The 17167-nt window shown below is 40.1% G+C and overlaps 1 protein-coding gene across 1 annotated transcript in view; it reads left to right on the forward strand.

Annotated features, from left to right (window-relative positions):
- LOC140736333 (uncharacterized) overlaps positions 1-17167 on the forward strand; it is a 457303-nt gene that overhangs the window by 248320 nt on the left and 191816 nt on the right. The window contains exons 83-104 of the mRNA XM_073062333.1: positions 46-236; positions 790-877; positions 1801-1921; positions 3047-3225; positions 3774-3920; positions 4708-4835; positions 6017-6150; positions 6659-6753; positions 7360-7507; positions 8730-8749; positions 8869-8890; positions 8981-9008; positions 9242-9323; positions 9538-9705; positions 9906-10117; positions 10976-11070; positions 11245-11357; positions 11560-11715; positions 12642-12841; positions 13247-13335; positions 14862-14995; positions 15573-15697. Of these exons, the coding sequence (XP_072918434.1) occupies positions 46-236; positions 790-877; positions 1801-1921; positions 3047-3225; positions 3774-3920; positions 4708-4835; positions 6017-6150; positions 6659-6753; positions 7360-7507; positions 8730-8749; positions 8869-8890; positions 8981-9008; positions 9242-9323; positions 9538-9705; positions 9906-10117; positions 10976-11070; positions 11245-11357; positions 11560-11715; positions 12642-12841; positions 13247-13335; positions 14862-14995; positions 15573-15697 (2675 nt within the window). The remainder of the gene's footprint in view (positions 1-45; positions 237-789; positions 878-1800; positions 1922-3046; positions 3226-3773; positions 3921-4707; positions 4836-6016; positions 6151-6658; positions 6754-7359; positions 7508-8729; positions 8750-8868; positions 8891-8980; positions 9009-9241; positions 9324-9537; positions 9706-9905; positions 10118-10975; positions 11071-11244; positions 11358-11559; positions 11716-12641; positions 12842-13246; positions 13336-14861; positions 14996-15572; positions 15698-17167) is intronic.

Genomic DNA, 17167 nt, shown 5'->3' on the forward strand with positions numbered 1-17167 from the left:
CTGATATCCTTCAGAATTAATGCTGCTCTTTTGATGCATACTCAGGGAATTATGAACAGGAACCTGACCAAGGAAGACTTGACAATACTGGGTGGATTGGTCTGTGACATTGATGGATCTGTTATCAGGGCATCTGATCTTTCGGTTCTGGATGCCTTAAAGAATTGTGTCTCCTTTAGAGATGATCAGAAAGAGGCAATTGAAATCCTCCTGAGAAGTGGAAAGAGCAGATATGGGTGAGTGTGAAACCTTCACATATTTGAACACAGATCACACCAAATTTTCTGCATTTATTCTTTATTATTTCTTCTAAGCAGAATGTGTAACTATCTATGAAGCAGAATCTATGTAAGACCCTGTAGAGGGAAGTGACTTTAAGTAACCACCTGACTAGGAGCCTGGATCAGTATCTGCTAGCCTGAACCATTCCTTCATGTGGATCGTCCTACCAAAAGATGGCTTTTATTGTGGATTTCTTTACAAGCATATTTCCCGTGACTAGTAAATCAGTTATCATTATAGTTTGTATTATGAAGCTTCATAGTTTTCAGGGAAAATCTTTATTTGCTATGATTCCATAAAATAACAATGGAAAAATAATTTTGATATGTCTTCTGTTTTGTTTAACTTGGAAATTAAAGATGCACAGATTAATGTATGTATCTTGTGGGTGGACCTTTGGATGAAGATGGGGTTCCTGTTGAATCTTGGGCTGTAAAGGCTTGAATTTTCATGCTATGATTTCTTGCAATGCTTCTTTAACTCAGAGACCAATTTCTTTGTCTCTAGTTTACCTTCATCATGGTCATCATCTACAATACAAGAGCTTGGAAATCTTCCTTTGGCATTGACCGCAACATGGAGTCAAATAAACAGGGTATAGTTTACTTGCTTAAGCAATCAATTGAGTGGCTCAGTTTGTGAGAGAATCATCTTTGTTTCTGAATTCCTACATTAAATTGAGGTCATTTAAGAGTTAACTTTCCTTAGAATGCCTAAAAATCTACATCTCCAATGAGTTAAGTTGCTACTTGATCAAGATATTATATTCTGCATGACTGTTAGTTTTTGTGAAATACTGCATTACGTAACACAGTGTTCTTGTATAGTATGTGATTGAAAATTCTATTTATGCTTGTACAGCACTGACATGGTTAATAAGAATTTGTTTAGTGCTAAACTCTCAAACTAGCATGATTCATCGACATAGAGCACCAAAAACATAGAGTGATTTGGTAGTTAGTGCACTCTTTGAATCTCCTCTGCAGGTAACGGGTAGATTCCATTTCTTGCTTTCTTTCCTTTAGCTACACCGGCCATGCCATTCCTGTCCCCAGCTTAACCACTACAGTACCAAAACCCCATGTCTCACCCATCTCATTCTCAACCACAGCCCCAATTCCTCATCTTTAGTCTGGTCCCGGTACCCTCTGTCTCAGGCTCAACTCTCCTATTCAAGCCAACAATCAGTGGTGTTATGACCACGTCCTCTTGCTGTGCATTGTTTTCTGGATAATTATGATTTAGTGAACCCCGAGATGATACATTTCCAAGTTGATGCGGTGAGACATTTTTAATAGTTTTGTCCTGTGATTACAACCTTTTGCTCCAACATGTTTATCACTTGACGTTTTCATTGGCGTTGGCTTGTTGATGGGAGGGATTGATAATCACACGCCAACTGTTTTCATTAATGAAGCGTGTTTTCTTGCTGTTGCTGTACCTGGCATTTCAAAATGTACGTATCATTGGAAACTCGTTTGGTGCCATTCTTAATCTTTTCCTCTTTACCCTATGCAGCCGACCCTTAAACAAGCTCTGCCAAGATTTCTCAAGAAAATAAAAAGATTCAGATCACCTGGAGACGTGCTGATATTTATTGCTCAGCTCAAACTACAAGGAAGCTCAAACAATACTAGTGGTATGTAAATAATACAAGTGAATGTTTAGTCAATGTTGTCGGTGGAGTTGTGTAATAAATGTGTTACTGGACTAAAAATCTAGAAATAAAGATTGATCATTCTGAGGTCTAAGTTCAGATTCTAGTATGGTGTGTTCAAATTGAAGTTTAGTTTGTTGACAAAATGAGAAAAAACACTTACCAGCACTCATGATATCAGTGATAATATGCCCGTTTCTGATTCTCATTACTTACCATTCTGGCTCTCATTTCTCTCCAGAACCATAACAATGCGGTTGACTCTCAGCTGTTCTCTAAATTGCCTTTGTAAATCATGCAAATTTCTAATTCACGTCCTGGCTGCTATCTTTGTTCAAAGGCTATCATAATTATGCCCATTTGTACTTGACCTTGAAAGCCTGTTTCCAGGTCAATTTCTTGAGCAAGTGCTGTCCAAGGTAGGGATAATATTAATTAGGGAGTTCCAGAATTTGGATCTAAAATGCTGAAAAAACTTATTTTCAAGTTGGCCTGTTTGTGTCTAATACGGGCGTTTGCATAGGGCAATATTCCCACACTTGCTGCCTTCATTCTCCACGGTGTTTGAAGGTGAGTGGTGCTGACAAAATAGCCATGGCATGTTTCTTTATTCTGTTGTGAAGGGTGCACTATGGGGCCATGCTGTGTCGGTGATGGAGGGAGTGCCTGTGGAGATAGTCAGGCAGCATTCTCTAAGCTCTTATATTTTAAGATTGTAGCACACCCCAGTGTCTTCTGAGTCTTTGCAGGCTAACATTAGAATTATACAGTCAGTTTGTTTGACAAGGCTTCCACTAAACTTCAACTCCCACATAAAAATCATCCCAGAGTGCGAATGTTTTCAGACAGCTTAATCAACAGATTGCAGTTGTTCGGTACTTTCAGCAGTGTGACTGACAGTTTTCCATTCTTCATTTCTACCTATATAGTTTGTTTTGATGATCATTTTCTATAACTCATCTTTTCCCACGGCTATAAGTACTAATTTGATCAAAAGTGCCACCAGTCCTTTTAAATCTTCTCTATTCCATTTGAGAAAATCTTAGCCAGCAGCATTAATCTGTCACTCCTACCTCTTATTCAACTAACAGAAGCTTGCATTTCCAGTCTGCACAGAGGGAGTAATAGCACCAGAAGACATCGATGACTTCATACCTGCAGTCTATGATGCTGCCCAGTTGGACCTTTGCTTGAGTGACGCTGTGCTGAGAGATGGTGTTCTCCAAATGGGATCTCTTGCCTTTGACCCAACTCAGCTGAAAGTTCTGAAAAAGAAACTTCTGCAGGTACGTTAGCTCCGTGTGAAACCAGAGGAAGAGCATTTTGTTTATTATTTGCCATTCATTGCATAAGAACATCACTCAGTGGTTAATATAATGTGGCGTACCAAGTCACAAATGAAAAGAAAATGAGTAACCACTTTGTTTGTGTCAATAATACCCTATAAGAATACAAATTTCCAGGTTCCAAAGAACTTCTTCATTTTCTTCGTCGCAGAGATCTAATGTGTTTTTTGACCAAAATGTCAACAGGTAGGAATTACCTCAGTTTAATGTTCAGGGTCAAAGTCCTCGTCTCTATCAATGCAAATTGAGCTCGCTTCCAGGGTTCTGCCATCATCACTCCTTAATGGTGTCAACAGGGAATGAGATGAAACCTGCCTAGGCTGGGTATCTTTTCCAATCTATGAAATAAAACACATGAGTTATTTCAAAGTGCGATGAGGAGCAATGGAAATCAATTGTATCTAATTATTTTAAAAGGAGAGACATGTTCTGGAGGCAAGTCTTTCCATCAAAAATCAGAGCTAACGTTTTATCGTTTCCTGAAACAGATTTATCCCAATGGCCTTCCAGAAAGCCAGATTCAACTGCTGGGTAACATCTCCACTGTATTTAATGCAACAGAAGTCCGCAGTTGGAATATCACTCGAGTGGAAACTATTTCTGCAATACTGGCACACAAGCTGGAAAACACAATGGTAATGAAATCAGGAGATTTTAACACAAGATATTGGTAGCTTTCTGAATCCTCCTCTCCAAATCCTGATCACCTTGCTGATCAAACATCCTCGTCATAACCTTCTGATTGCATTCCCATCTCCAACAAACCAACAAGTACCTCCCCTTGATCCGATAATCCATCAAACCCTATACAAATTGGGCACAAACTTTCAGTGTGACAGATCACGAGCCTCTGATCTCATTGACTGACACTCTTCCCCTTTGTCCTGAAACTTTCTCTGTCCAACTCAAATGTTGTCTGATCCATTCAACCACCCACCAGATGTTCTCACCAGGTCTAACAACCTCCTTCAAGCTACTGACTCTGCTCATTTCCTCTCTTTGGTCTACAACAACATGCTCTTTTATCCATAATGCTCGAGCCTCGTGCATTATCTGCCATAACCTTTGCTGTCGACATTAATAATGTGATTTAGTTAGGAACAGAGTCAGGAATTTAATCTCTGGAATGCTAATAATATTCTGCAGTGAATTCACTTTTTGCCACAAATGCATGAATAGAACTGCAGATAGAATTACTTCCAAATATTGTGTTCATTAAACTTTGCTGTTTGAAATTGTGAGATTTAGGCCGCAAAGTTAGTTTTCTTCCCACTCTGTCTTCTCTATTAAAGGACATTACTAACTAGTAACAATTCCATCAATGGAAAGTGATTTAATTAATATTTCAGGAGATGTTTAAGCAAAGCGTACTTTGGGGAACAGTTAATAATTTCTTCTGTGTTCTCCAAATTTATTCAACAGGTTAAAGCCATCATTGGAAGATACCTGCAGTTAGATGGTAGTCTTAATGTAGTTTCTTTGAAAGCTATTGGTGGAAACAACTTGTGCACTTTGGATGAAGAACAGCTGATGAAGATTTCAAACCTGACGTGAGTGTCAAACTCAGTTTAGAATTTTGTTGATGCCTGAAATGGTGAAATGAGTTGGAATTCAATAAGGCCTGCTCCCTGTGGATTCATGGCTCCAGTATTCTTAAGAAGGACACAAGGATGTTATTTTAGGAAGGGTGAAACGTTGGTGGTGAAACATAACAAGCCACTGTAGGCTACTGTGTGCCTCAAGAATAGACAGGAGCTTCAGTGAATGAGGTTTGCAGTGTTTGTCATGAATTGATCCAAGTAGGTGTTTAAGAATGGTAGAATGGTTGCTTTTGGGCTTTCATGTCTTGTAGACATCTGAGGAAGGGATGCCAAGTCTATGACATTGCTTACTGAGCACATAGAAATTGAGCCAGATCATGCCAGCCATACCTTGAGATGCTGAACAGAATGGAAAGAAGTTTCAGTTGGTAAATTGACAGGTGATGAACATCAGTGGATAAGCAAGATGCTTTGGTGGTGATTTTGAGCAGTGGGTCTGGTCTAGCAAGGCCTAGTAGATGCGGCTTGTGTGATGCAAAGATTTTCCATTCCAAATATCAAAACATTTCATGTGAAATTTTAATCCATTTTCTGCTAACCAAAAATAATGAGATATAAGAATTATTTTAATTATTATATATATATTGCATTACTGCAGTTTACACTGTTGTTTTGCTTAGGCAGCAACTCTGATATCTCAGCAGATACTTTTCTAATATGGCAGCCTCACACTGATGCATCAGAATGTTCATAAAGGCAGTTCCACAATGGAATGTTGATCTTTTCCAATGTGAAACAGATGATACCTCACAGATCAATGTTTATTTTTTTACACTTGTGTCATATTACCTCAAGTTCAAATCCAAACAAATTTCTTAGAACATGAGCCTATGCAGTGAGTGAGCAGACAATTCAACTCTGTAAGGCATCATAGTGGTGGCAAGTACAGTACCTTCCTTCCAATTAACCTTGAGGTGCTTTACCATAACAGTATTGGTACCGTGACTCTGTCATTTTGAGAAAATATACCAATTCAACTGGCTGTTGCAGTTTGAGCATTTCATTCATGCAGATTGTATCAAAGAAAGGGCATTTCTTTGTGCTGTAAACTGCAGACATGTGTCCACAGCTGCACAGATGCATTTGTTGAAGTGCAAGCCAAGTCTGACATTGTACCCTTATTCCCACAGGGATGCAGGCGCTCTGGATTTCACTGCGTGTTCTCAGCCCCTTAAGAACATTCTTTACAATCAGGCCGTCCTTGAACTGAATGCTCAGCAACAAAACCCAATCGCATACTATCAGCTGATAAAGGTGTATCTGGGTGAGTAACATGAGAGTTCCCTTTCACTCAGTCTGGTCGCCAACTCTGATGTCAATGTATACTTGTTGGAATCCTTGAACTGATGTTCTGAAGGAACTCAGAATGTTCCCTGGTCTGAATGTCCTGGAGTTAGTATGTTGTCACTGCAGGGACACAATCCAGCTCCCTCTGTTGATGAGTTTGTTTTTAACGTTGGTGACTGCAGAGGTTGCTAACGCATTTGCCCAACTGAAAATATGAGTGGCACTCAAGCACTTGACCAGAGAATCCTGCAGCAATTAGCTGAGTTCTTGAATATCTTTGAGATTCTGAAAGGGTCCGTATAAAGCCTTTAAAGCCGTATAATGCATTTGCCCCCAGTGGGAAATCAGAGGACAACAGAGTGGAGAACCAAATGGAAGTCCTGGAGCAGCCCACAAAACTTGCTGAAAATTACTCCAACGTAGTGAATCCTGTATAATCTGTCGCACTGCAGCACTTATTTCTAAAGTGTCTCTTCTTTCTGCAGGTGGTGCCTCAACTTTTAACTTGAGGTTTCTTGCAAATAATCGAGTTAACATGGACTTTGCAACTTTCAAGAATTTGAATCCGGAAGAAGTGAAGGTACAAATTATTGATTGCAAACCTCTGATTGCTTTACTAATGCATTGCTTTCAATCACTTTATTTGACATCCCTTTTCCCATGCTGACTGAAGAAAGGGACAGCCTTCTTTAAAGGCAGAAGTTAGAAGTGTGATATCCAGGTAACCACAGAGGAAGATCCTCTTGTCACTGGAAATTTAAAAAAACTGCAGGTTCTGAAAATCTGAAATAAAAACATGATTGTTAACCAGGTTTCTTGCTCCTTATATACTGCCTGATTTAATGCATACTTCAACATGTTTTGAATTTATTCAGCAATGCTTTTTTCCCTTCAGTTTCAGAAGTCTGTAGTTATGTAGTTATCATAATAATCAGTCTCCAGGGATAAGATATGAAGACCGTCGATTATGGTGATCAACATCAGTGACAGTGCAATTTCCTCTGAAGATCTTGCAATGTAAAAAAAAACTTCATCGTCAGTAATAAATGAAACTCCAAACAAATTTTGCAATGATTCTGATCCCTTATCAACTCATTCCATCCTGCAGTTGGTTTGTTTGATGTCAAATTTGATGCAATAAATTATTAGATGTAATGTTCATTCATGACTTGTGTTTTTATCTCAGGGTCTGAGTGCCCAGAATCTGATCGACTTGCTTGGATTTAACCTTCGAGCTCTTCGAAGTGGAGTGAATGAAACCGTAGTTCAAGTCTGGATAGCCTCGCACAATGAGTCTGAAGTTCGGAAAGTTGGGCTGCTTGGAGATTTTCCAGGTAACTGCCTCATGAGAAGGAGAAAGTGCTTGCTATAGTTAGATATTGAATTGCAATGCTTGGATATTTCAACAAACGCCTTTACTGCAAAATCTTACACAATTTCCTATAAATTTCCTGAATCACGATGATTGCCATCCACTCGCAATCATTTTTAAAATGAAGAAAACTGTTATGATCTCCTTAGTTTGATGTCTGGTTTGGGTTTTTCAGAACTAATCAGCTCAGAACTTCACTGCTTTGGTCCAACAAGAGTCTATAGAGATAAATTCTAGAGGTGAATCTTGAATGGTGGCCCTTTCCATCAGAGTCTGAATCAGGACACCCAGGTGAAAGTGAAGTCACTGGGTATCAATCGGCAAGACCCACAGCAGTTAGAGTTATACTTTATATAAAGGAGAATGATTGCAGTTGCTCAAGGTCACAGCCCCATGATTTTGCTGCAGGAGTTCTTCAGAATTGTGTCCTCTGCCTAACTGTCTTCAGCTTTTTCTTCATTAGGTCAAAGTTAGAGTTGTTTGTTGCAGATTGCATCGTTTTGAAATTCATTTACAGTTTCTCAGCCAGTGCCCACAGAACCAAGCCAGGGTAACATTTGGACACGTGATGAAATGTGGCAAGTAACTTTTACACTGCAGGCGAGCATCATCTTAATCACAGTAGACAGTCAATGGTATTACCATTGCTTCATTCCCCTTCCCCACGCCATCCAGTCAACGTCCTGTGGTTACCATTGATGAAATTCTCAGGAATTGATGCTCTAAAGAGCTTAAGTTTTTTTGTCAAGACATCTATTTTAATGAAGAGTTTGGATGGTAAAGCTCTTGGGATTTGGTGGTGTCGGACCAGCAGATTTTCTAGTCTTTTGGAGTTCTGTTGATTCCCCAATCGGCTTAAATAGATGGTTCTAGATATTACACAGTATTCTGATAAATGTTTCAGTGCATCTGGTAATGCGGCATCTGCTCGACAACGTGTTTCAAGGGAGGAGGGGAATTGTTACTCATGAGCCAGATGCCAACTGCCATGATTTCACAAAGGTTGGATGGCAGGTTACTGCATTACAACAATGGTGGAGCCAGCTCAAATGTTACATTTTTGTACTCTTCCTTCCAGGGTCAATAACTTTCAGTGTGGTTTCTTTTTTGATAAATTACTGTTAAGAATCATAGCACGTAATCAGGATAACCTTGTAACAATAATGTTTTCTGTTTGTTTTCAGAAGCCCAGCCTACTGACAGGGTAAGAAAAAATCTAGTACTGTTCAACACCAGTAACACTTTACAAAATCATCTTACATTTATCAGATCAATTCAGAATGAAAAAGTATTAAATTAATAATTGTTCTTTCTCATCTTTAGCCTGATAATGCCACAGTTAATGGTGAGTGCTCAAACCACACTTATAATGAATTCTTTGGTTAATCTGTGTTATGGTTCCCATGTATTAATTCTTTTCTACTTTTTCAAACAGATACAAGATTGTGTGCCGGTGTGAACAGGTAAGAACTGGACTACAATCACTTTGCTTAAGAGATTTTTTAAAGTTGTTATTGGCTGACTGCATCTGACATTGAGGATGCCCAAATACCTATTGTGCCAGAATGGCAGATGACAAGAAGTATAAGTTTGATTTATATTTTATGATGAACATTTAGCAAAGAAAATGGGTGTTTTGTTGTTTGTTTCTCAACTAATTTCCTTCTCTAAAATTGATTTTATTTTCTTTCCATAGTTTGGCTTTGAACAATTTCCTGATTAACGTTAACAGAAGCCATACCTGCAGCTTCAGTATTGCACAGTTTGCTTGCGCAGAGGTAAGCATTGCCACTGACTAGAATTTCATGCAATGGCCATTTGTACTTAAATTAAGCAATGTAGTTGTAGAGCAGCTCTGTTAAGACTGTATGTTAATGACTTCTGTGAGCACATTGGCTCATGTACTTAGTTGAGCCTTACTTATTTGTTGATACTTCACGTCAGTATTCTGGGCTGTTTTAATCTTTTTTTATATCACATTTATCTCTGCAGACTCCTCTGCTGCTTTCACATCTAAGCAGTGACTTCTTGTCAGACATCTTTCTGTGCTTCACTGGTCCAAAGGCTCTGAATAGGTCAGATGAAACTGCCCTGACTGTTTTCCTTCAGAAGCTTGACAGAGCCACATTGATGGAGGCACTGCACATGTTCAACAACAGGGTAAATAATTTAAAAGATGTAGACACTGTCATGGAATGAATTTTCTGCAGCTAACATGACTGTTGTTGCTCTGTCCAATTCTACTGCATGATATTTTGATACAGAAATATTCCAATTTCATTCTCATTCAGAATTGTCTGGTTTCAGACCTGTGCAAGAAATCTCTCTGTTCACTGATCACCTGCTGTGTTTTCTTTCAGACACAGAACATGACAGTAATTCCCCTGATGACAAAGATCACATTTATGAATGCCCTGTGGGAGGCTGTGAGAACCAGTGAAAACTTAACAAGTACCATCTTCCTGAGAAAGTGGTTCCAGAGGCAATTCCGGCCGTTCATTGCTGGCATTTCTCAGTCAGTGCTGAGACCTCTTCTGAGAAGAAATCTAAGCTGTGAAGGTTATCGAGCAGTGTGAGTGAATGTCTCTCTCTTACAATAATCTATTGTTGCATGGAGAAGTATGTAACTTGTTCATAGCTGTACAGCACTCCTGTAGTGCCTGCATGACGCAAGTTCGAAGTGCCATACTTTTCTGAATGCAGCAAGACACTCCAAAATATGTTGCAAATTTATCAAAAATTGCATTGGACAGCAATGCATGCTGCATGAGTTCCAAGAGAAAGATAACGGTAGAGCTAGATAGAATTTGTGAAATACTTCAGCTTTGTATCAAGATTTGTATGCAAGTCTGTGATTCCAGAGGCTCTGCAGATGCTGGTAATCCAGAGAAGAAACAAATTGCTGGAAGAACTCAACAGGCCAGGCAGCGTCTATGGAGAGGAATAAACAGTTGACATGTTGAGCCAAGACCCTCAATCAGGACTAGAAAGTAGGGAGGTAGAAACCAGAATACAAAGATAGGGGAAGGGGTATGAGTACAAGTTGGCAAGTGATAGGTGAAACCAGGTGAAGGGGGAATAAATTGAGAAGTTAGGAGATGATTGGTGGAAGAGGTAAAGGGCAGAAGAAGAAGGACTATGATACTAGAAGAGAATGGGAAGGAGGAGAGACACCACAGGGGAGTGATGGGCAGGTGAGGAGAATGAAAGTTGTAAGCGAAGGAGCTGGAATTGGGAATGAAAAAAGACAGAAGGGGAAGGGAGTGTTCGTTGTCAGAGGTTTGTGGCATCATAACAACTTTAATGACGGAATTAGGATAAGCTTTCAGTCTAGATGCCTGCGTGAACATTGAAGCCTCATTTAGGAAGGATACTAAAAATGTTTTCATTAGTTTTATGTAATAAATGTCATTAACTTTTTTTTGTTTAGCCTAAATGGCCTCAATTATGGATTCAGCGATATGCCACGTGAAACAAAAGAGACCGTGCTGAGAGTATGGATCCTTGGTTACCTCAACAGCACAGGTAAGTCCGAAAAGCATTCGTCAATGAAAAAGAAGAGTAACTGGTATTTGTTTTCACTGTGTCCAGATCATTCAGCTATGTTAGCCGGCAACATATCTAGCTACCACACATTTAAAGTAAATAAAATATCATCTCTGTTTCAAAGCGGATACTTATGATTTTGTTTTCTTGCAGCGTTCCCACCACGTTGTTATGTAAATGGCAGCGTTACAATCTACCTGAACAGCTATTTCCAGAGTTTCTCCAAATTGCTCAAACTGACAGATGCATTTTTCCTCGTTCCTGAGGTAAAAGCCAATATTTTTTCTTTCTGTGAGTCGGTGTGTGCGAGAGCTGGTGTGATTGTTAGTTTGCCACTTAAAATAATATTAGCCATGGTGATTGTCAATAGTCTAATGCAAATTGAAAGTTATTTTGAGCATGCATTCAGGTGTGTTACATGGTCTGTTTCTGGTTATGTCGATCGAATTTCATTTTGTGTGTTTACAGTTGCTCAATGTTACTGATCCCCGTGAATTGGCTGATGTGCTGAGCATGCCAGGATTCATCGATAACAACCGGCTGCTAACCTCAGTGTTGGTCTCCATCCAACCCATTCAGAAACTGGCTTCATTCATAGATCGATTCAATGAAAACACCCAAAAGGTGAGAGGCAGTTGTTTAGTTTTTCAGTAGCAGGATGCAGTCATATTAAACTGGAGACTTCAAATAAAGAAAGGACACCTTAATCTAAAATCTTCTCACCTGCCTATTACTTCCCTCTGGGTCCCCTCCTCCTCCTTTTTCCTCCATGGTCTACTTTCGTCTCTTATCAGATTCCTCCTTCTTCAGCCCTTGACCTTTCCCACCCACCTGTACAAACCTATCAGCTTCCAACAAGCTTCGTTCTACTCCCCACCCCCCACCTTTTTATTCTGGTATCTTTCCCTTCCTTTCCAGTCCTAATGAAGGGTGTCGGACTGAAACATCAATTATTTATTCATTTCTATATATGCTGCCTGACCTGCTGAGTTCCTCCAGCATTTTCTATGTGTTCCTCTGGATTTCCAGCATCTTGTGTTTGTTACCACGAATATTACTCTGCGATTTGAGAATGATTTCCGGTGATTGACACTTAAAAGATCACTGATGTAATGGGAGTAGATACTGTGCAAATATGTTAACAAGTGTACATGGATGGGAATTATTTGGGTTGGTGGATTTTTATTTCTTCCCTGTGCCTTTCTCATCACAGCTGATGTGCTGGTTAAAACCTGTACGAGTTCCCATTGGAAAATCCAAGCATACAGTGTTGGGGTGAGAAGCCCCATTTAAATTACTGGCAGTGATGTGACCTCAGACAAACGATTTGACGTGGAGGAGTTTGATCTTGTGGAGCTGAATCAGGAAGCATTAACATTATTTCCTGCAAAATCTGACTTTGATGCTGAAACATATTTCCTGTTTAGTGATGTTGATCTCCATGAGTGGGCTGAAAGTCAAAATCCTCTGACAAGCTATGGGGATAACACCATTTTGTTTCATTTATGGGCATTCATTCTAATACAGCCTGTTTCATTCTGCTTTCCCAGAGTAAACTGTCTCCTGCTAATCGAGCTGCAATCATCGAGGGTGTGTGGCCTCAGTTTACCAGCAGTTTAGCTGCACTAAATGACACCGAGGTAGATAAATGGCTTAATTTCAGGCTGACATCATATCTGCCATTTATCACCTTTACCCTCTTGTCTTCCAACAATAGCCTGAGGATTGGGTGCCTGTCCTACCAGAAAGTGTAAGTACGATCATGGGCATGTTTAGTGTATATTCCAAGGGTAAATACCGCAGTGTGCAAATCATGCTATGTACTTTGTATATTGGCTTTCTCAATAAGTCTGCACTGTACTGCAACCAATTGATTGACTGGAAGTAGCATACTTTCAAAGAATGTTTAATTTCTTTGTTGCTCATGGTGTTGTATACGATCAGATCAGAATATGCAAAAGAGAGTCTGAGAGGCCACTCTTTTGCAAATTGAGCATGTACTCGAGTCACGCCCAACTCTGCAAGAGTTGACACATTGTCATTCGGTCCTTTGTTGATCTGCTCTCATTTTATTGTCGTAATTTAAACTCAATTTTTCAGTAACTGAGCTCAAGCTGATGATGAAATTCTAAATGTTATTAAATTTCACCTTTAGCGTAAGAGCGCTGAATGCTCCGTACAAAGAACTTACTGTGGACAAACAGAAGGAAATCTATGATGGTATCAAATCCTATCTACAGCAAGGTAAAGTTATGCTTTCCCGTTTCCAAGCTGCCGAGGTGGAATTATTATAAACTGCCTGTGTCAAATTGAATCAGCAGCCAGAGTTAATGTTACTCACGGCCATCCAGAGGCTGATTGCCCAGAGGTGATGATTTGCAGAGATAAGATCCAAGATTTTCATGCTCTCTGCAGTTTGATGCTCGGCTGTCTGGGCTTAAACTCTCAGTGCTGCAGATTAACTCCAGGCATTGAACGATTCCAGGGTGCCGCCCATAATCCGTCAGTTGTTGGAAAACCGCCATCTGAATTTATATGGCACACCTGCCCCTCCACCTTCCAAGGCCCCACACAGTCCTTCCAGGTGAGGCCATACCTCACTTGTGAGTCTGTCGGGGTCATATACTGTATCTGGTGCTCCCAGTGTGGTCTCCTGTATATCAGTGAGATGCAACATAGATTGGGAGACCACTTCGCCAAGCACCTACCCTCCAACCACCAGAAAAAGCAGGATTTCTCAATGGTCACCCATTTCAATTCTTCCCATTCCCACTCTGACATGTCAGTTCATGGCCTTCACTACTGCCATGATAAAGCCACATTCAGGTTGGAAGAGCAAGATCTTATACTTTGTCTGGGTGGTCTCCAACCTGAGGGAATGAAAATTCAGTTCTTGATCTTCTGGTAATTGCCCCTCCCCCTCCTCTACTTTTCCATTCCCCATCCTTGTTTTCCTTTCTCTTTCACAACTTCTCTTCTTACCCGCCCATCACCTCCCTCTGGTGCTCCTCCCCCTGTCCTTTCTTCCCTGGTCTGTCCAGTCCTGTCAGACTCCCCCTTCTCCAGCCGTTTGTCTCTTCCTACAGTCAACTTCCCAGCTCTTTACTTCACCGTCCCCCTCTCCTGGTTTCACCTGTCACCTGCCACCTTGTATTACTTCCTCCCCTCCCCCATCTTCTTATCCTGACTTCTTCTCCTTTCCTTTCCAGTCTGGATGAAGAGTCTCAGTCCAAAACATTGGCTGTTCCTTCCCATTGATAGATGCTGCATGACCTTCCGAGCTCCTCCAGCACATTGTGTGTATTGCTCTAGATTTCCGGTATCTGCAGTATCTCTTGTGTCTCTGAATTTATGTGGATTTGTTTCCATGTCAAGTCAAGTGTTGTATCTGACAGGACAATCCTCTCCACAAATCCCTTTTCCAATGTCATGATTTTCAATCCTATCAGTTTTCAGAGTGAAACCTGCATTCGTTATAGGAAATCCAAGTGGATCTTCCGTTATCACTTAAGACGATTTCCGAATGTGCACCCCCAGCCATATTTTAATTATTGTAGGTGATTTCTCAGTCTATGTTCAAGCTCGACAAGCAGAATGCAGTTGCACTGAACTGCTGTCAAATGGTTATTGATATTTCCCACCCAGACCTTGTGCTCACATTATAAAGATAATTATGTTGGTAGATGAACCAGTAATGTTGAGATACAAAGTAGATGAATTTTCAAGTACTTTTTCCATGATCACAGTACTTTATTCACTTTGTACATTAGAACCCAGACCGAAATGTTACAATGCTCGTGATCCAGTCCTGAACTCCACTGCGTGGTTCTCTCAATATCTGGGACTGTATCTGAGTCAAGTCTCACTCTCTGACCTTCAATCATTCTCCGAAAATGAAACATTGGTAAGTACTCCTTTTTATTCAGTTCTTAGAATCAGAATTCACATGAGTAGAAGGCTTAGAAATTTAATCATGCTAGAATAGGGATGCAGGGGTGGTCCAAGTCAGATATCAGGTGTCGCTACCCAAAATAAGCTGAGGGTTAAAAAGGCCCTGGCTACCTTATGCAACTCAATCACCACCATTCTTGGAAGGGATTTATATAATACATAGGCCGGATTTTTGTGCATTATAAAAGAACCCATTTGGCACTTACATCTGGTCATCCTGACTCCACAAAGCAAAGATGGAAATTTACTTGGAACGCCCGGTTTGATCGTCACATGATGCAGTAGATGCTAGAAGTGCACTGCAGCCTCCCGCTGGAGGACGCAGTTGTAGGATCCACTTGATATCTTCAGGTTACAATTTGAGTATTTATCCAAGATCCTGATAGGTGAATGCACAGCTGTAAACCAAAATCAACCAGTTTTCTATCTGATATGTGTCAAGCTTCCAGCTATATCCTTACTATTGGCTAAGAAAATTTAAGTTTCACTTATTATCTGAGGTAAATCTTCTAATTTCAAATTCTGTGCAGCTTCAAGTGTTCGCAGCAAATGCAGAAAACCTGAAACTTGTGGAAAATTTGATGTTATCGGATGAGGTCTCAACAGCCTACATTAACTTACTGGTTAAAAACAATCCAAACTTTAATGCTTCAAGGTATGTGTTCAAAGAATTGATATTTTCACAATGTGTGAAATGGAATTTCATTTTATTTATGGATTGAAGCAAATAAGTTGCATTCTAGAACTGGCATTGTTGCAAATTATAATTTTGATTTAATTTTTAAATTCAATTCATCATTATTCATATGTTTTCTAAGAAAATTAATGAGCTATTTTAATTCATGTAATTAAGGTTTTAGAAATCTCAATTCACTTTGTATTAACATTTGATCTTTATTTTGCTCAGTGAATGGAACGGTACGTTATGTTTTAAATAGGTACCATGTCATTTTAGTAACACTGAATGTAATTTTAGAGATTCAGAGTGGTTATATGCCCGTCTGTTCCAATGCGCCAGTGCTGTCCAATTACACCCACGTGACCACTTAACCTACTAATCCTTGTGTCTTTGTAATATGGAAGGAAACCAAGATTCCTGGTGGAAACACACGTGGACATGTGGAGAACATACAAAGTCCTTTCAGACAGCAGTGGAATGGGAATTGCATCTAGGTCACTGGCGTTGTAGTAGCATTACGCTAGTACTAAGCTTGCATCCTGCACCAACTAAGTTAATCAGTAATGTTCCCATTAGAGCCAGAAATGGGTAGCCATTTTTACCCTTCTTTGCTTTTTAATTTCTTCTTTTTCAGCGGTGTTCATGGGCACATGTTCATATGAATACAGACTGATGTCCCTGTGTCTTTTCTCTCACTTGGGCTTGTTCCTCAAGTCAATAGGGTCTTCCTGCATATTTGCGTGACTTACGGACAAGATGCTTCTTCTTGTGTATTCCCTTTATCAAGTGCTTTTTCTATCCTTTCTTCTGCACCCAATCCTTATCAGTCTCTAATCCTCTCTATCCATCTGCTTGCAGAGCTGCTGACTTGTTTTGGGGTCTGATGCTGTGTTACTTTCCTTTTCTTTCTTGCAACGTTAGTAACTAGTATTTCTCCATCCTGTGTATATATCAGGGTAATGGGGAGGGTTTAAACTAAGTTGGCAGGAGGACGGGAACCGGAGCGATGGTCTGAGGATGGGACAGTTGGTTCATGAGTTGATGCAGTGCATACTGAGGATGTGATGAAGCACAGGCAGATGACAGAGCAAAATTGCAGTCATTGGGATGAGTTGAAGTGTAACATGGGGGAAAATCGAAAAGGGTGATAAAGGTGTTATATTTGAATGCACACAGTAAACAGAATAAGGTAGATGACCTGGTGGCGCAGTTAGAGATTGGGTGGTGTGATATTGAGGGCCTCAGAGAATCATGGCTGAAAGAAGGTCAGATTTGGGAGCTGAACATCCAAGGATATTCTTCGTATTGAAAGGACAGGCAGGTAGGCAGAGAGGGTGGGTGGCGCTTTTAGTAAAAAGAAATGAAATAATATCCTTAAAAAACGGTGACATAGGATTGGAAAGCATAGAACCAAGTTTTTGCTGGATCCCAAGAGAGGAAATTTGT

Source organism: Hemitrygon akajei, chromosome 11 (genome assembly GCF_048418815.1).
Source record: "Hemitrygon akajei chromosome 11, sHemAka1.3, whole genome shotgun sequence".
Taxonomy (NCBI): Eukaryota; Metazoa; Chordata; class Chondrichthyes; order Myliobatiformes; family Dasyatidae; genus Hemitrygon; species Hemitrygon akajei.